The 19,578-nt window shown below is 37.5% G+C and overlaps 2 protein-coding genes across 3 annotated transcripts in view; both read left to right on the top strand.

Moving 5' to 3' along the window:
- The first annotated feature begins 864 nt into the window (after positions 1-864).
- On the top strand, positions 865-12,153 carry LOC132154931 (polypyrimidine tract-binding protein 1-like). Its single transcript, XM_059563663.1, has 16 exons — positions 865-937; positions 1,859-1,912; positions 2,800-2,830; positions 4,543-4,609; positions 6,212-6,384; positions 6,469-6,615; positions 6,729-6,884; positions 7,006-7,116; positions 7,206-7,386; positions 7,462-7,542; positions 7,627-7,787; positions 8,897-8,930; positions 9,453-9,545; positions 9,637-9,853; positions 9,932-10,009; positions 10,100-12,153. The coding sequence occupies exons 1-16, from the start codon at positions 930-932 to the stop codon at positions 10,230-10,232; spliced, it is 1,725 nt and encodes a 574-aa protein (XP_059419646.1). The 5' UTR covers positions 865-929; the 3' UTR covers positions 10,233-12,153.
- A 5,064-nt stretch (positions 12,154-17,217) lies between these two features.
- The window catches only part of LOC132154930 (ephrin-A2), a 51,636-nt gene continuing 49,275 nt past the window's right edge, over positions 17,218-19,578 (top strand). The window contains exon 1 of one of the 2 annotated variants that reach the window (XM_059563661.1): positions 17,218-18,122. In XM_059563661.1, coding sequence (XP_059419644.1) covers positions 18,013-18,122 — 110 coding nt within the window. In that variant the 5' untranslated portion in view covers positions 17,218-18,012. The remainder of the gene's footprint in view (positions 18,123-19,578) is intronic. The other variant, XM_059563662.1, reaches the window with a different exon arrangement.

Below are 19,578 nucleotides of genomic sequence, written 5' to 3'. Positions count from 1 at the left end.
CACATAAATTTGAGTGACAATGCTGATTGTATTAGCATTCCACAAAGATGGTAGATAAATTACTCAAAGGTTTTGACCTGAATACGGGTTGTATAATATGATGAATTTAGGTAAATTAGGCAATCTTTTGTAATTCCTTTCAATGACAAAATGGGGTATGTTAAAGTGACAGCTCACCCAAAAATAAATTGTATCATTTACACATTCTGTGTTGTTCTAATTTAGGCGTTGTACACTTTCTAAGCTTTATTTCTTCTGTAAACACAAGGGTTTTGTTTGTTTTTTTTCTGAAGAATGTTGGTTACCAAACCAATCACTGACTTTTATGTAGACAAAACACGGATATGATTCTCAGAGTATCTCATTTACTCAGAAGGAAAATTGTAAATTTTTGGGCGAACACCCTTTAATTCACACTAATCCATACTGTAAAACAATTAAATTTGCTGTAAGTGGTTAATGCTGATCAGTTAATTTGCTCAGTGTCTTTCGGTTTTCTAGAGTCATTCAAATTGACTGATCCACCCAAATCTCTATTTCCTTCAGATATTATTATAATATTACTTGTTAACAAATTAAATCTTTTAGAAATGCGTCATTTGAAACTTTTCATCTTTGACTGAACAGCCTCGTCCTTGTCGTTGCTGATATCGGGTTCAAGCACAGTTCACTCCTCCACTTCGTTTCTCATGGTGGCACTGGCAACCGGGAAAAGTTTTCGCAAACTTTTTTCGACCGCCTTTCCAGATTGACAGCCCTTCTATTCAATCCTGTTGTCGAAGAACATTTGAAGTCCCGCCCACACTTGGCGCTCCAGGGTCGATTGACTAATCAGAAAGCGCCAATCCCTCCTCCGCCATTTTGTAAGGATATAAGAAATACTAGCAGGTCTACCTCCGTCTACGACAACCTGTAGTTTTGTTAGTGCCATGGACGGGTAAGTTGATAACATCCTCATTCCAAATGTGTTACCCCTTAAACACGTTTTTTTCTTTGGATATTTTATACTTAGTTGTGACTTAATACGTTATGGACGTTTAAAGTGGGTTAAATTACATAAATTGAAGAGAAAATGGTGAATTTTTTTTTTGAGTCGTCTCTGCCGCTCTTAATGTCTCCGAGCCGGAAGAGACCAAAAGTTGGACCAAACTAACCAACAACCTGTTGCAAGTAGTCTAGTTGAGACCGCTTGATGAAACAAGCGAACTAGAGCTACATGTTTTTTTAACCTCACTCGCAAGCGAAAGGATCAAACGTGGCTTGTAATGTGCATAAGCGAAAGAACTGCCACTATTTCACAACTCAACGTGTCTCAGTTTCCGCATTGTTGTTGGGGTGGCTAGCTAATTACCTGCTAGCTTGCTAAACCGATGCCAGTTCAACTTTATTCTAGCTTTACTCGTTTGTATCGTCGACGCATGTTAAATATTTTTCAGTCATTACCAAGTGACTTACGTTTGATAAACGTACGAAAGTCCGATTACAGTAACTGTTTTGCATAATGACGCGGAGAAAATGTCACCCGTGGTTCAGAAATAATTCTGATTTAAAGTGTTAAACAGTAACGTTTTTTACGTGTATGTAAGTTAGGCAAGTATAATCATAAAAAACTAAGATTTTGTAAATTTAGGTAAAAAATTAAGAAAATGTAATTTTCGTCATGTTACTCGATATGTATCAAACCTATTATGAATTTATTTATTTACTGAAACAGACGTTGTGTTGACAGCCTTCAGCCTACAATGAAAGTTAATGTTGACGAGACCTGTCATTGAGCCTAACATCTCCTTTTGTATTCAGTGGAAGATAGAAAAACGTACAGGTTTAACACATTGTTTTTGTTTTTTGTCTTCTGCAGCCGTTTAGACACTGATTTGTATCCTCTGGGATCCAGTTACGTCACTGAAATAGAGTAAGTTTTGCATTTCTATAAATATGGACTGGTTGTTGCATTATAACCTAATTTGATCTAAACTGAAGAGTTCAAGATACGTTTCAAAGAAAAGTGTGAAAGATGTATACCGTTGGCAGAGAGAGTGGCTTAACAGGCCTGCTTTGTTTTACTGTTTGTCTTGTGTATCAGGTTGCTGCTTAGAAGGTGCAGCCTTAAAATGCAACCATAACAGCCATGTGTTGGTCCTCCTGGGCTCGTATTCTATTAGTGAATATAAATCTAATATATAAGATAAAATAAATCTACATTAGTACATGACAATTTACATCCATAAGTGCACCTATTGGTCTTAAGCCCTGTTCACACTGATGAGATCATTGAAGGATGGCAAGTTGCTGTATCAAACAGCGCTGTCTGCACTCACGTTGCTGGTCATTGCATTGTTGCTGGTTATCAGCATAAGGTTGAACAGATATCGTAAGTTTTCAGTGAGTTGCTGATTTTTGTTAGCGATGCACACTGATTTGGGTGACCTCCAGTGATTTGGTAACTTTTAGTGTGCATGCGAAGTAAGCGTAAAATGAAAATTCACCAATTTATTCAAATCGTTAGTTAGTTTTGCAAAGAAATGACAAACTTCTCAAGTTATTTACCGCACTTCTCACTATCTCACCTGATGGGTAAAACCAAGTGTCCACCCTACTTTATTTGGTAGTCCATTTCACTCAAGTTTGTGCCACAATACGGAAGAAAACCGATTGTCCCTGCTTCTATTACATTGCAACTTTAAATACTGCATAGCCCTTTATTTTGCTACATTGCCATCAATTGTGGTTGAGCGTCTAGACTTGTGTATTTTCTAATATTGATTATTTTATTATTATTATTTTCTTTCTCTTTTGTAGCAGTGTCCATGATATAACAGTCGGCACAAAGGTATGTCATTTTATTTTTTTTAAATCACATTTGTTGTTCATATGTTTGTTGCGGATGTTCAGTAACAATACCAGTTAAGGTTGTATATCTGGTTTTAGAGGTTGTACATTCCTCCTACTTTTCTAAATTGCTGAGACAGAGGGAACTGCTCTAAGTTCTTGTCTCGTCTGCATTTGATCCTGCGACTGTAATTCTAGTCAAAGGTCACCTGCCGTTTAAACATTCACGGTGATAATGACCCAAAAGTGAAAAGTAGCCTACACTAAAGTCTTGTAATTGTGTACACAATTAATAAATTGTAACCTGGGGAATTTAGTTTCTCCTTGTTATATTTTGCAACAAGTGATTTTGCTCCATACAGTTTGTTTACAATATTGTTTTTCCACACAAACTTACTTGCATGTGTTTGTGCATCGAGACTGCCTGCTGTTGTTTCCCCTGATGTCTTTCACACATGCAAGGCGGAGTAGAGCTGTAGTCGATTGAATCTCAGCCCTGTTGGAGTCTGAGCACTAATTACTGTGGCTGGAATGCTGTGGTTGCATTCCTGTCTCCCTGACCCCCTTATTTAACACAGACTGTGCTCTCACCCAGGAGGCTTGCACTTTGTCAATGGATGTAAACATGTTGGCACCTGCAAGTCTTGAGCTCCTAGAGACCAGTGTGGGAGTCATGGTTCTCGGCTTTTTTTTTTTTTTTTTTTTCTGTCCTAAGTGAGTGCTCAATCTGCAATGCCCCGCAGTTAAAAATAGAGGAAGGAAATGCTGGAGTTGGGTGGATGGTTCACTCGAAAACAATGGATGGTTCAACCAAAGAAGGGTTTCCTGTCATAACTGCTCTGTGAAAGTGATGTTGAAACCTGACTCCTACAGGTTTTAGCTGGGAGGAATGTAATATTCAACCTTTATTTTATTTTTATTTTTTTCAGCACGATAATATTGACTGTTTCTGCTGTAGGCTGCTTATTGAGCCTTAGGGCTGTATGTAAGGTAAACTTTATCCAGGGTGTGGTAAAGTGCCCTTGAGCTGTTTGTAGTAGACTGTGGGTGGAAAATCAGCCCGAGGACCAGGCGTTCAGCTTTTGGTAACAATACTTTCCTTTGGGCAGGAACAGAACGCGCATTGTGGTGATGGTGTAAAGGCTTTGGCTTATCCAGCGCATGTGACCACTTCAGCTGAGACTTGTCATTTGAAGTGGTTTATTAAGAGAGTGATGCTGAATGATTTGCTCATTGCTCCATTGGCCAGCCAAGTGGCTCCAGCTTGGCCTTGAGTGAGAGACTGTGTTAGTGTAATGCAGGACACAGCTGCCTCTGTTTGCGTTTGTTTTTCTTTGTTCTGCTTTTACCAGCAGTAAACTGTGTAGTGCTCTCTTATGTGTAGATGCCTGGGCCAAGAGATATTGTAGTTGTAACCATTAGGCAATGAATATTGTTTGATCTTTGTCACTTTGGAAATGGTTTCCAATTGCGTCATCTTAATGATTGTGTAATCCGATGATAGTTAGGCAGATGCTATTCTTTGTCGCATGAGTTTCTATAGTTCTGTGTCAGATGATAATTAAACCCTTGAAACCCCTTTTTTTCATACACTACTGTAGATGGTTTACATCTTGGAATTGCTGTGTGTTTAGGTTCTTCTGTTTTAAGGTTTGAGTGTCCTGTTAATCCTGTAAGTGTGTCCTGCTTAAACCACTTCCCTTGTCCTTTCAGAGGGGATCTGACGAACTCTTTTCCTCTTGCATAGCTAACGGACCTTATATAATGAGCTCTGGAGCAGGTAGGCATTTATGACTTTAAGTGGATCAAACAGATTTCAAACAAATGCTATTTGTTTGAACTTTGGTCATCAATAGCCGCTTTTCCACTTTTTTTCAAGCCAGGGCTTAAAATGACCGGAGGGGGGGGGGGGGGGGGGTGGAATAGCCTCGGGCCAGTAGCACGAGGCCAAAATAGCGCTGCGTTTCCACATTCGTGCCTGAAGCTCCGCTGTGCTTCACTAAAACCCGCCCTTTACACACCTCTCAGGAACAACGTCATGCAACCCCATCATTTCACCAACAAAGAAGTTATCAGAAAACTAATAAGAAATATATCACTGGAACATGCACGATCACAAAACGAACATGATAACAGTGGCTGTTTGTTTGCATGCTTTGTTAAATATTTAAGTTCAAAAGCATCCATGTTTTACTATAAGTGATGCATTGAGCATAATGAATTAATTTATCAGGCTTGAAAATGTTTCACAGAAATGAATGTATTTCTATTTATTTATTTAACGCTGAAGCATTATGAAAATAACCTGCTTATTCAGTCACGTCTGTTTATTTGTAGTCCCATACATCACATTTAGAATGAATGATAATTTCTCTATTTTTATAAAAGCTCCCGAACAAAAAACAATTATTATATTTTTATGAGACGGGCTACGTGGAGTTAAACTCTCGAGACAAGACTTACGACAGATAAAATGTTACTACCTTATTTTTCAGACTATAAGTTGCACCGAAGTATCATCAGTTGCATCAGTCCAAAAATCTGTCATGACGAGGGAAAAAAAACACAAGTCGCACTGGACTATAAGTCGCATCGATTTGGAAACAAAAGAAAACATTACCTTCTACAGCCGCGAGAGGGTGCTCTATGCTGCTCAATGTAGGCTACAGGAGCACTGAGCAGCATAGAGTGCCCTCTCTCTGCTGTAGATGGTAATGTTTTCTCTTGGTTCATGTCAAATTGATTTTGATAAGTCACACCTGACTATAAGTCGCAGGACCAGCCAAACTGAAAAAAAAAAAGTGCGACTTATAGTCCGGAAAATACGATAAATGAATACACTATTGTGATAGAGAATAAGAAGCTGATGTCTGATTTCACATTTACTATGGTAACTTTAATACGTAGCATGCAGTCTTTTGCATCGCTTATAATTATTTCTGCCTTTTTATGGTGATTATAATCCACATCGGATCACATTATTTCAAACACTCTCTGCTGACTTTAAGTGAGTTTTGAGCTCAAGTTATTTTAAAAAGTTTTTAAAGCTGGTGTTATAACTGTTAGCTTTATGAAATGATCTGCGGTGCTGACGCTCTCCAGGCATGGTGAAACTCCGCCTTTGTTCATAACCACCCCTCTAGCCCCAGCTGGCCCGCTTTGGCCCAAGGTTTTCGTCAGGCCAAAAAGATCCGGTACGATCAAGCCCCGAAAGTGACAGTGGAAACGCGACTGGCCCTGGCACGCACTAACACGCTTTTAGCCCGACAGTGGAAACGCGGCTAATGAATCCTGAAAAACATGTATGAGCAGCTGACACCAGACTTTTTAATATGTATTGACATTTTTGAGAACGAAATAAAATTGAGATCCTTTCTGTCAGCAAATGGTAATGACAGCAAGAAGTTCAAAGGTGACATCAGGAGCCCAGGCATTCCTTCACGAGTCATTCATGTACGCAAACTGCCAAATGACATAAACGAGGCAGAGGTCATTTCTTTGGGGCTTCCCTTTGGCAAAGTGACAAACCTCCTGATGCTGAAAGGAAAGAACCAGGTAAAAATTGCTTTTTCCTTTTAATTTCTCTCAAAATATGATTACCCTGCTTTGACGTACAACATTGTGTTATCTCCCTTACAGGCTTTCCTGGAGATGAACACTGAGGAGTCAGCACAGACCATGGTCAGCTACTACTCCTCTGTCACTCCTGTCATCCGCAACCACCCAATCTACATGCAGTATTCCAACCACAAGGAGCTAAAGACTGACAACTCACCCAACCAAGTTGTGAGTACACATTACATCACATTAGGCATTCAATCAAGGGCAATTATTCAATATAATTGACTCTTTAACAACTGATAATGTGTACTTGTGCTCTGCCCCCTCAATTCTCATAGAGAGCACAAGCAGCACTGCAGGCGGTTAATGCGGTCCAGACAGGAAGCATGCCTTTGAGCACTGTGGATGGAGCAGGCATGGGAAGTCAGAGCCCTGTGCTGAGAGTCATTGTTGAAAACCTCTTCTATCCAGTTACTCTTGATGTCCTTCACCAGGTACTAACTGTCCTTCAAAATAAATTGAGGGGGAAAATGCTCTCCAGAATGCTGATTTATTTCCAGGCCTTTAAAGCGATAAATATTATCATTATTAATATGTTTAATCTTCCGTACTAAGATCTTCTCAAAGTTTGGCACAGTTTTGAAGATTATAACCTTTACCAAAAACAACCAGTTCCAAGCACTGGTTCAGTACTCAGATGCAATGACTGCTCAGCATTCAAAACTGGTGAGTGGCACAGTGGATCAATATGTTAATGGATGAATGGACCACTAAATCCCATCTGAACTCTAATCGTTTGGCTTAACATACAACAGTCTTTAGATGGACAGAACATCTACAATGCCTGCTGTACCCTTCGCATCAGTTTCTCGAAGCTCACCAGCTTGAATGTTAAGTACAACAACGATAAGAGCAGGGACTACACTCGCCCTGACTTGCCTACAGGAGACAGTCAACCCTCCTTCAATGCACAGACGATGGCTGCAGCTGCCATGAGTAAAACTTGATTTAGTACTTTATTACTGTATAAAATTTTTAACAAAATCACAAACTGCATTTTTCCTATCTCAGATGCTCCTGGTATCATCTCTGCATCACCATATGCTGGGGCTCATGGTTTTCCACAAACGTTTGCCATTCAGCAGGCAGCAGGTCAGGAACAGCACTTAATGTTGCTCTTTGAACAGCAGTGACACAGTTCTCAGTCACAGATAGTGACGGCTGTCTCTCCCACAGGTCTGTCTCTGCAGGGTATGTCTGCTGGGGCTTTCGCGTCGCTTGGTGTCCCTGGTGCTGCGGCGGCCGCTGCTGCAGCGGCTGCTGCAGGACGCCTGAGTCTTTCGGGTTATAACCCTGGGGGAAACAGTGTCATGCTGGTCAGCAACCTTAACCCTGAGGTTAGTTCTTTTTAGTTTCACTTAGTTGTTCGTATGTTAGCTTTTGTTGTTTTAGCAAGTCAGATGTGATTTTGGTTAAAGGAACTGTAAAAGTTGATTTAAAAAAAAAAAAAAAAAAGTCTGTAGGAAATAATATAATTAGATGGCATCTAGTGATAAACAAATTACTTATTTCTGTAGTTCTTCAAATAATGTACTGCGTGTGTGTGGAGGCTCATTTCCTATTATGGAATTATTTGGAATTATAAGGTTCTAGCTGCCATTTGTCAATTTTTTTTATTTGTTCTTATTCTGAGACAGTTTATTTACTTGTTGTTTGTTCTTGTTTTTAAGTTGTGTACATGTGTTCTTTTTTTTTGAGACTTGTTTCCCATAACACTGTATGAAATGCAAAAATCTTTGAAGTTCAAGATCTTGAAACTGCTCAGAATGCAGGTAGAACCTTATAATTCAAGATGTTTGTTGACTCTTGACTGAAGCCATCTAAAACATTTCATTTCTAGTATTTCTTTAGAGCTATGAGTATGTTTAGTCTCTATCTTTCCTGTATTTCATTGTTAATCTTCTCTCCTTTCTTTTTATTTCCTTAGTGTTCCTATAGTGAGATGCGTTTAATTTAGCAAGTTCTGCTGAATGGAACACTACATTTTTCTTTGTGTATACTGACCTTGTTTTTTACTTCCTTTTTCTTTTTTCTCTCCCTCCCCATTCCCCTCTCCCCTTTTATTATTTTAATACTTTGACCTGGAATATTTTGCCAACTGACTACACCATTTTTTTAAATAATATTTTAAACTCCCTACCTACTCAATATGGTTTCCAATTCATGCCAATACTGGATTCATACACCATTTGTTTTTCTGTTGTACAACCAACACACAACATCCCCCAACCCACCACCACTACATTGTTGGATATCCTCCCCCTTTACCTCTACCCTTCCCCCACCTCTCCATCATGAACAATATCACCCACCTTCATGATCCTACCACCGTTTTTTGCCATTCCTGTGGAACTGCCTCGCTGTGGACATGTTCAACCTCCACTGTCCTGCCTCCGATCTTTTCCTGTCCCTTCCTCCCTACGCTGCCTTCCTCTGCTGTCTTAAGAGCGTTACGCCCCAATGCCTCTTTATTCTTTTCGGTATGTTATCATTGGCATCTCCTTTTTTATTACCCTTTTTGTTTCATATTTAACTTCATCTAAGATGTATACTTTTGTTTGTATGTGTGAAGTGTGGGGTTTTAGAGAAAATTGCATATTAGCTGCAGCTTTTTAGGCTCCTTCATTTGGCAGATGCTAAATATCTATTGCCAACAGTTATATACCATTTTATACCATGTTCATATTAGTTGCTTAGTTTGGAGACATAACAGTAAGTGAGCCAAGGATAAGTCCAGAGTCCAATTTTAAAGTCTTTTGTTGCAGACTTTTGGCAATCTGTGTTTGTTTTAATATAATTTTGTAAAGGTAAAAAGCCAGGCCCAGTAGAGATGGGCCAAAGTAGAAATGTAGTGTCTTTTATCAACAGTAATGTATGCCTGCCTTGGCTGTAAAAATAATTGATTATCTAGGTACTAAAGTGAAAATTAGTCTTTGTTTGTAATCAGTTGTTTGTTCATAAAGTAAACATGTCCTTATGAAGCTATCATTATATTTTGGTAGGTGTGTATGGTGACGTCATGAGAGTGAAGATCCTGTTCAACAAGAAAGAGAATGCTTTGGTGCAGATGTCTGATGGAACCCAAGCCCAGCTAGGTATTTATGCTCTTCATATTTAAATTCTTAGTAACTTGAATTTTTCAATGGAGCTTGATTCTGCAACCCTAACCTATCATGTCCTTATTAGCCATGAGCCACTTGAATGGGCAGAAGCTGTATGGGAAGGCTTTGCGGGTCACTCTTTCCAAACACACCACTGTGCAGCTGCCACGTGAAGGCCATGAGGATCAGGGGCTCACCAAGGACTACAGCAACTCTCCTCTTCACCGCTTCAAAAAGCCAGGCTCCAAGAACTATTCCAACATCTTCCCCCCTTCCTCTACTCTCCATCTTTCCAATATACCGTGAGTCCACTAAATTTAGGCCGATCTGTTTGGCAGTCTTAAGCAGTGTCTTATTTAACGCAAGTCTTCTCTTTGCAGACCTTCCGTCACTGAGGATCATCTCAGAGGCTTGTTTCTAACTTCAGGAGCTGTTGTTAAGGCCTTTAAGTTTTTCCAGTAAGACATTCTACAAGTTTGAGTTCTACAGATGTAGTCATGGTGTTTCCTGGATGTCTTGCAAAGTTATTAATTTAATTTTTTTTCCAGGAAAGACAGAAAAATGGCTCTCATCCAGTTGGGCTCTGTGGAGGAAGCAATCGAGTCGCTGATCAAATTTCACAATCATGACCTAGGAGAGAACCATCACCTCAGAGTGTCTTTCTCCAAGTCCACCATCTAATTGAGGCTGGTTTATTTTAGAGGAGGTGAAAGGACTGTCACTTTAGACCAAACTTTTAAGCCTTCCACAATTTATGTCACTGTGGACAAATATTTTCCACAACACACACTTCCTCATTCCTTTTATTATATCTACATTCACACATGTCTATTTGTAATTCCAATTTGAACCAGTAGACCAGAGGAACTGAACCCAATGTCACTTGGGTTTTAATAGTACCTTTTCTCAGACGGTTTGTCTCATGATTTAGTTAATCATTGGCACACATCGGTTTCGGATCATAGATGCTGCGTAGTTTACACTTGTGCCTCTGCGGAAAGCCGCACACTTTCAGGTTGCACACGCAAAGCCTTGTTTTGTTTATTGAACCTATAATTAACTTTTTCAAAGCTATTCCCTATTTGCCTTTCAAAAAAAGCAGCTGTGCCTTACATGGTGCTTGGAGTGTAGATTCTAAATGGCCTTAGTAATGTCTTGGATGTTTTTGGCTGCTTTGCAGGAACCATTAACCTCCAAACATACAAAAGAAAACCTGCCTGGTGTTCCCAGGTGCTCCTTGTGATTTGGTTAGTGAAAGCGCAAATTGTTTTCCTGTGAAAGGCAGATCATAGTTCAGAGTTCTTTACAGGCTTTGGTTTTGTACCTAACGGTCACAGCTTATTTTGCATATAGTTATTCTATATTTGTGGTTCTGCTGCTTTATGTAGCGTTTGTAAGATTCTATAGCTCATTCCATATTAAGTCGCACACATTTGTATACTGTATCATCATCTATTTGGGCATTGGCCTACTGCACTCTCTGTGCCTAGACCATCATATTCTACATTTAATTGGGAGTGGGACTTTTTTTTTTTTTTTTTTTCCTCCTGTTGCTTAAGGGTTTCGTCAGTTATGAAACCGTTTGAAGCCAAACCAGAGTTTTGCCACCTATGATTTTATAATTTTTTTTTTTACATATTTTTTGGTTATGTTGCTTGTGGCGAAGGAAGTCAAGTTCAAAAGAGTTTAAATGAACTTGTCAGTGTGTGCATTTGGACCTTCCAGAGCTCAAGCTACTACCGGGTCTCTTTTTGTCACTTGCCTTTTTGTGTTAAAGAATATTAGCATTACAGAGTCTTAAGCTCCTGTGTGACGTGTGTGTGAACCGAGACACCTGTGACAAGACTTCAGACTGTTTTTAGCACTTCTTTGTGTGTGGGGGGGATTGTTTAGGCTGTGGTCTTTCTGATGCATCCATTTCATGTTGATTGTCATGAGTCTTGATGCACCGACATTCCCTTTTACTTTTCAGCTTGTACTTGGGGGAAATTCTCAGTTTATTTTATCCTTTGCAATTTAGCAGAAAAGTGGCGTTCCTGACAAGTATCGAGCTTTTTGTGTGGGAATTTTATTTTATTTTTTCTGAAGAGTAGCATGATGGACCAAAGCATCTTCTATGTTCTTCCAGCCAGTTTTTGATATAGAGGTGTATCTTTACTGTGCAGTGAAAATTCAGATTTTTTTTTTCAACCGCTTTGAATTCCCTGGGCAGGGATTGCCTATGTGTAGATTACTGCCTTTTGTTTACAAGCAGCAACAAAAGATCTTAAAGAAAATATTACAAATTAGAGAAGACGTTGTGGGGCTTTTTTGGCCTAAAGTATGTATCAAATTATTATTTCTGTTATCAGAGAACAGAACCAAACAAAAGTCTTAAAGTAGCAACAGAACTCCTTTGTTGCATTAGTTATTCTTCCTTGTTTTTCCCAGTATGAATGTAATGTTGAGTGGGCGAGGGCTACTGTATATAATTTGTTTTGTACAAGCAATTGAAAATCAGCATTTCTGTGGCAAGCATGTATATTTTGATAAGGTAGTAGCACACATTCAGCTCATTGTAGAGCCTTCCTTTTTATTACACAATATTAAAAGAGATTCCAACGCATTGTGTCTGAACATGCAATTGCCCTCTTGAAAGCTTAACCTTCTTTTGATAAAGATGCTCATACTTTTTCTGTCTTCAATAAATCTTTTTTTCTTAATTTTATCCTTTTGTCTCTGATTTCTGAAGTTTTTAAACCTCTTGACTTTTTCACTTTCTGCATCTGTATGTGCTTTCATTCATGTTGTTAGCAGTCTCTCTTATCAACCTTCCTACATTTGAGAGAGACCTCTAATGATTCATTGGTTTCACTAACTTGTTTCTCTCAATCTGTTTGCTATTAGGATATCGGATGAGAAATCAGTGTATGAATTTAGTTTTGATGTGGGATTTTTGAATTCACATTGCTGAAAATAATTTTTAGGATTGTGATATTCCATAGACGACCTCCTTTTGAAAATGGCGATACAATCTGCTGTTTAGTCTGTAATATGATTTTAAATATATTTTTTTTACATAATACTGAATTGCTAATTTAAATGTTTTTTGTTTTATCTGCCATTGTGTGTTTCTATACCTTTTTATTAACATTATGACTTCATATTTGGGTGCATTAAGTAGGAGCCATATGCATTTTTTTTATTTTACATAATATGAAAGAACACCATATTAATGTTCTTTGGTGTTTCTCGAACAGCAGGTGGCACTCTACCTTAAGATTAATAACTGGGTCATTCCTACATTTCAGTAGGTTTTGGTACTTATGAAAAATTAGTTTCTAAGTGTCTTTTTTTTTTCATTTAAAGAGGAGCTTATAAAATGTTTTAAGTTATTAGACAAGCACTATGTTAAATGTCACCTGGTTAAGTAATACAATTACATTTAGGTGGGATGTAGCATTTAAAAAAAAAAAAAAGCCCAGCTCAATGTCTATATACCTTTTGTCAGGACTATATCACAGTGTGCAACGTGTTTGTGTATTTAAGGTTCGCTTGCTGACAACAAAATTAATATGTTTGTCAGTCAATAAGAGTCATTAGAAAAAATATGAAGTAATGACATACCTAGTTCAGGTGGAAAGTGTAAAATTATGGATGGAGATTTGGATTTGTTGAAGGAAAGGGGAGATCATAGGCTTGGACTATGTTGAGTTATATTTAGCCTACATTCAATGCATAAATCTACACCAAATCGGAGATGACTTAAAACCTAGCATAAATCTAGTCACTTTTATGATCACTGGACTAGATTTGCTTGCTTGGGTTCTTAAGTCTGACTTTGGCTTTGTTTTCTTTCAGTATTCTTGCTTATTTCTTTCAGAAATCACTTTTTATTGCCATCTGTCTATCTATTCCCCCATCTCTTTCTCATTTTCTAAAAGTAATGCCTGCTTTTCTCAGGGTCAGAACCCTTGGATGTGCACCAGAGGCATACCCTGCGATCAAAATGATTTACATGAAATATGCAAATGTATTTCATATCCAAATAAATAAATTCAGATTAGGATCATTGAGGCATCAGGATGGTAACAGACAGAACCCTGAGAGTGTCAAATATATGTGTATATGTATATAAATATATGTTTTTTTTTTTTTTAAATTGTGGTAACCTATACTGAGAACCTAAATGTCACCGACTTACAATAAGACCCATTTCAATGAGGAGGTTCAAGCAACTCTGAGTTAAAACTTGAACTCTGAGTTGACTTACTCTGAGATGGGAAACTTTTTCTCGGGTTCAGAACAGCTGAAATTTGAGTTTAGTGCGTTCACCACGACTATGAAAAGCCATGATCAATCGATATATATCCCGGGCAAAAAATGTTTATAAAATAATAATTTAAGTGCTTTTTCTGCCAAAAGGTTAAGTAAAGTGGAATTAACATACTTCGCGATAGATCCTATTTACAGTAGGCTAAATGCAAATGCTATTTACACTTAGTGAAAATCCTGATATATTATTTACCATGTAAAAGCAGCAGTTCTTTGTAATGGGAGTATAAATAATTATTTGATACTATTTATACTCTATACTGGCCCATACATACTAGGCCTGTTTGCACCTCAGTATTGTACATACTCTACAGAATGCAATAACGAATTGTTCATTATATTTATTAAAACTAAATAGTTTTATAATTCTTAAACACTTGTTAGGCACTTTACATAAACTTCTAGAACATTTTCTTAATTTTTATTGAAAATAAATTCTAATGTGATGGGAAAACTGAGAAGAACGAGCTCTGCAGAATTTGAAGTCGAACCCCAACTGTGTACTGCCTACAACACTGATGATGTTATTCACACGCGTCATATTTAACCTTGTGTGACATTGCAGGGCGGAGCTACAGTAGATTGGACTTTAGTAATACACGCTCTGAATAATCTTGTGTTCCATTTGCATTAAGATTATTTTCTCATTACCACACTGGGATATGGTTTTACTCAAGTAAAATGCACTTAATTTAGATCCCACCAGGAAACAAGACTAAATATTTTATATCATTTTCTCATATAGCAAATCCATCTTGATTTAAGATGTACTAGAAATAAGAGGAAAACAAATTGTAAGAAAAGCATTTTTGCAATGAATGAATGAAGAATTTAAACATACCGTGTGCTTTTAAAAGGGGGAGGAGACCGAAATAATATCTGGGTTTACCAAAGAAAACCTTCCACGAACCAGGTTAGGTTCATAAGAGTATGTTACCATGATAACTGACTCTGAAAGAGAGGTAACTTGTATTCAGAAACGGGCTTGACTTATCTCGCTTTCTCAGGTTTGACAAACCTCCCACACTGTAAAATCCAATAGTTTACCTTACTTAGATTTAATTAGTTATCTTTACTTAGTCGTTATACTTAGGTATCTTTACTTAGTCGTTATACTTACTAGGTTTCTACCTAGTAACCTAGTCGTTATACTTACTAGTTTCAGCAACTTTCAAGGCAAATAAAACAATTTACTTACTGTTTTGAGTGACACTTACTTAAAATATTCAAGTAGCCACAAAGGAACCAATGACATTAATAAACCAGTGAGAGTCAGCAGTGCACTAATATGTTGCTAATTGCCGTTTTTTTTTTATTAGCTCACCATTATAGTGTTTAGCGTTCCCTTTGGTTGGGCAATTGAAACTTCATTTATGTTACTGTAACTTTCTCTCTATCAATGGAGAAATGCATCATGAAATCAGAGTTATTTGATTTCAAAGAAAAGTAATAAATAGGTTGCTTTTATAAAATGACCTATTTTTTAATTAAAGCATTTCTTTGTGTGTGTTTAATAATGACCTTTTTGAGATTTTATTTTTCATAAATACCTTGATATGCTTTTTATATAATCCTTAAATAGTGAGTGGTAATATGCTGAAGTCACACACAGACTTAAACATTCATCACGTGAATCACAACAATGGTAACAATTAAATTTTATTTATTTTCATTAATTGTAACAATAGCTATTTTATTTGCTCTTTTTGTTGTTCTAATGCTGACATAAGACAGCAAATAAAATTGGCAAATAAAAACAACAACTTTAAAACAAAGCAACTGCACAATTAATTCTGCGCAATGCATTATGGGAGTCAGTGAGTAGCTATACTAAGTCATGAGTAAACCTAAATAAAAGGATCAAGTACCCCCTACAGTTCTTTTTTAGTTACTAGAACTCTTGTGTAAGTAAACTATACTAACTAAGCATTTGTCAGTACAACATAATATTCCTATTTCACTTTACTTAGTTTTTTCAAGGCAATCAGTTTGCATGCTTTTTTTAAGTAAGCCCAACTTATTAGATTTTACAGTGCATTCTAAAACCGAAAAACCAGAGTTTCCATCATTTCAGGGTTAACATACTCAGAGTTTTCACTTAATCTCCTTTCTGAAACTGGCCCCAGTAGTTTTGGTGCATTTATAGAATTGATAGGGCATTGGGCCAACCATTTTCACAGTTCAGATAATTTCTTTATTGGATCAGTTAAAGCAGATCATTTAAAGAAGTGCCAATCCATATTATTGAGAAAGTTTTCTACTGGTCCTATACCAACTCTGGGTTTTCAATTATTTAAAGGGGTCATATGATGCTGCTAAAAAGAACATTATTTGGTGTAAAAAATGTTTATGCAGTTTGAGGTCAAAAAACATACTGTACATTATTGTTTCTCCTCTATTCTCCTCTGAAATGTATTTAATTTTTACAAGGCTCATCGGTATGAGAAGAGAGGTGTGCTCTGATTGGCCAGCTATCCAGTGTGTTGTGATTGGCCGAATACCTTGAGCATGTGATGGAAATGTTACGCCCCTTAACATATAGTGATGCCCTGTACAGCCTGAGCAACGATATGTAAACATAAAACCTTATAAATGTGATATAAACGTGATTTCTAGTCGTGTCCTTTTTTGGAAGGCCGAACAAAGTAGTTTCACTTTCATGACAAAGCGGATATCATCCTCTTTAAAGTAGCTTCACTTTCACAGTGAGATACACAGCATCTATAGGACATGTTGGCGATGGTGACAACATAGTGACGTGGAGATGTTAGAGCATGCTAGAATGAGCCATTTTAGGAGGGTGTGGACGAGTCTTAACTTTTATAAAGAATAACTCCTTGGATTTGAAACTTTAGTCTTTGCAACTTTATGGATATACTTTATGCACCAAGAGCTTTTAACACTCCAAAGACAAAGGAAAAATTTAAATGGCATCATATGACCCCTTTAAATAATTTGCCTCCCATGCTATTTTCTGCTTGATATTTCAGTAAATGTGTAAGGTAATTAAGCAAAGGGGAAATGTAGTTCATTTATTCTTTCAAGGCATTTCATTATAAAGCAGAAGTTTTTCCTTCAAACATTCGAGGGGACTGGGATAGTTCGCCCAAAAATTAAAATTTTCATTATTTACTCACCCTCATTTTGTTTCAAGATGTTTCTTTCGTTGAAGATATTTTGAAGAATGCTGATAATCAGTTGATGGTCCCTAATGACTTTGATAACTAGTTCACAAGTTGATAACTGATGAAATTCTCAAGAAAGCAATTTAAAGACGCAAATGAATAGTCTTGAGATGACCAAGTAAATTGCAGAAGTGAGTTTGAAGAGAACTCGTTCAGGCCCCGCCCCCTCCTGAAGGTACACCGCAGATGATAACTGTCGCATACGAATCAGATTCAAGATGAATTATGATGTAGTGCGCGAATTGGATGCCTTAGAAAGCTTATATGATTTTGGCGATCGAAGCTAAACATTTATCAGATCCGAAAAGATATAGATAGAGATATCTGTCTAAGGCAGAATGGGGCAAAATTGCCTTTGTTCCTCCTGGACACAGAGGTCTTGTGCAAACGGCGTGAGATGTACGTAGGATAGCTGCTTTTCAGCTGGAGCCAGTCAGAAACAACACGATACCGCCAACAACTAAAATAACTTGTGCGCATAAGATGCGTGTAAAAAGGCGTGCGTTACAGACGGGGATGCGTTTCATGTGAGTTTCTCGCGCAGACCACATGGGGTAGAGGTATCTGGAAGTTGCAGCGCTGCAAACGGGGAGCATCACTGTAGGAGGCTCGAGACGCGCATCTCACTGTCCCGCGTTTAGATGATGGACGGATTTCTGACAGAGCGCTAGAAAATGACCTTGGACCAGATTGGAGACCTTTTGAAGCATAAAAAACAACTGTAATGGATTTTCCCCTAAAAAGAACATCAAATGCGTGCAGTTTATGAAGTACGCGATAGAAAGTGATGCTGTTGGTTAGCTCGGAAGGAATGAAAATCGCCCTGGATTATACAAGCCTTGTTATGATGTTCAAAGCTGCGTTTATACGTTCACTCAAGCAAGCAGGTATTTGAAAAGGTGTCTCTGAAATAAGCCACCGTGATTTTTCGTTTGGAGGTGAGGACTAATATAACAACTCAAATGGAGTTGCCGCTGGTGGTTTTTACGGTAGTTTGTTGGGTCTCCGTCTGGTCGGACGAACGGATCATCTCAGACAGACACGCGGTCTACTGGAACAGTTCAAACTCCAGGTGAGTGTACGCTATGGCAGGCTCTTTTAATATTTAGTGGTTAAAACTAACTGGTATATGTTACTTTACATCACGTGTTAGTTAGCCTTTTATTTCTTTGCTACATTTTTTTGACCAGTGAATCTGTATTTGTGTTTCATGTATATTTTCTGCTAAATGACTAAATGTAAATGTATTAATTTCTGCTTAGTCCAATTGTTGCTGATACTGTGTGTTACTAGTAAAGAACTAGTTACTTCTTAAGTATGCTTATAGTGTCTAAATAAATATTTATGATAGGTACATTATCTTGATATTTACTGTGACATTTCTCGCTAGATACAATTTGCTTGTTTATTAGTCACATTTGTCATGACTAGTCAGAATGGCTTATTCATTCTTATTAGCAGGATTGTAACTAAAGCAATATATGCTAATAGGAAAACTGGAATATATGTAAAGCATTTGAATAATTAACTAGAAGCTAACTAGTAGAATAAGTAGCTAACTAAAATGTTTGAGTACCTTAATAATTATTAGTTAAATTTGAGTCCCAGCAACTATTTGAATACACACTAGTTGAGTGGGAAAAATAAATTTTTCAAAAGCAAAAGTTGCAATTACCAGAACTATTGGGATACTCACTTAAAACAATTGACCTCTAGGATATAGTAAATTCTAGTCACTAGCCACTGTTTGAATATGTACTTGCCTCTAAAGAATTATTAATAATTAAAATAAGTGCTACTTAGTTTTAAGAGATAAACTTTAAATTGGCCTGCCATACTCTGCTCAAACCCCAGGCCATATATTATCATTGCTATAAGGCACAGATGATGAAGATTGGCTTTTCTTGTGTTTGCAAGGTATTACATTTATAAATGACAAGATGTAGACTAAGTAACATTTTTGTGTGGATTGTAGAATTTGTGTCGTTCATCAGAGATTTGTGACTGAGTGTGGTTTAGCACTTCTTATCCTCTTAGAAATTACTCAGGGTTGAGAAAAAGCAAGTAGTGATCATATTTGCCAGGATTTGTTCACTCTTGCTGATGCTGTCAGAGCTTGGCACCGTAACATTTTCTAAATTAATAATAACACTAGCAACACTTTAGTTTAATCCTTTTAATGTGGAGATGCCAGAAAAATACATAATAATCAGGGGTGCACATAAGTGGTCCAAAGGTCCGCATGTGCGGCCAAAATAAAAAATGCATTATATAAATATGTTCTAACAGCGCATTTGCGTACAGACATGGTTGACAGCTGTTAATACACAATTACCATTTTAGATCACAAACTGTACTATATAAGTTTTATTTTCAACCTGGAAGCATAAATCTAGGCTATGCCATGCCGTTTTCAAAGCACAATGCAAAACTGTGACATTCATCCACTGACGCTCTTTAATCAGCAGCAGTGCTAAATCCGGAAGCGCGTATACTTACTTGCCGGCAACCTGCCAAAATAAAAGTCT

This window comes from Carassius carassius, chromosome 12, assembly GCF_963082965.1.
Source record: "Carassius carassius chromosome 12, fCarCar2.1, whole genome shotgun sequence".
Lineage (NCBI taxonomy): Eukaryota > Metazoa > Chordata > Actinopteri > Cypriniformes > Cyprinidae > Carassius > Carassius carassius.
The sequence above is the reverse complement of the archived record's forward strand: the minus strand, read 5'-3'. Positions and strand labels throughout refer to the sequence as shown.

What these genes read in the sequence shown, in the direction of transcription:
- LOC132154931 (XM_059563663.1), top strand. An exon ending in GATGGCTGCAGCTGCCATGA is followed by an intron (nt 7,387 to 7,461) that starts GTAAAACTTGAT and finishes TTCCTATCTCAG; the next exon opens with ATGCTCCTGGTATCATCTCT. An exon ending in TGCCATTCAGCAGGCAGCAG is followed by an intron (nt 7,543 to 7,626) that starts GTCAGGAACAGC and finishes TCTCTCCCACAG; the next exon opens with GTCTGTCTCTGCAGGGTATG.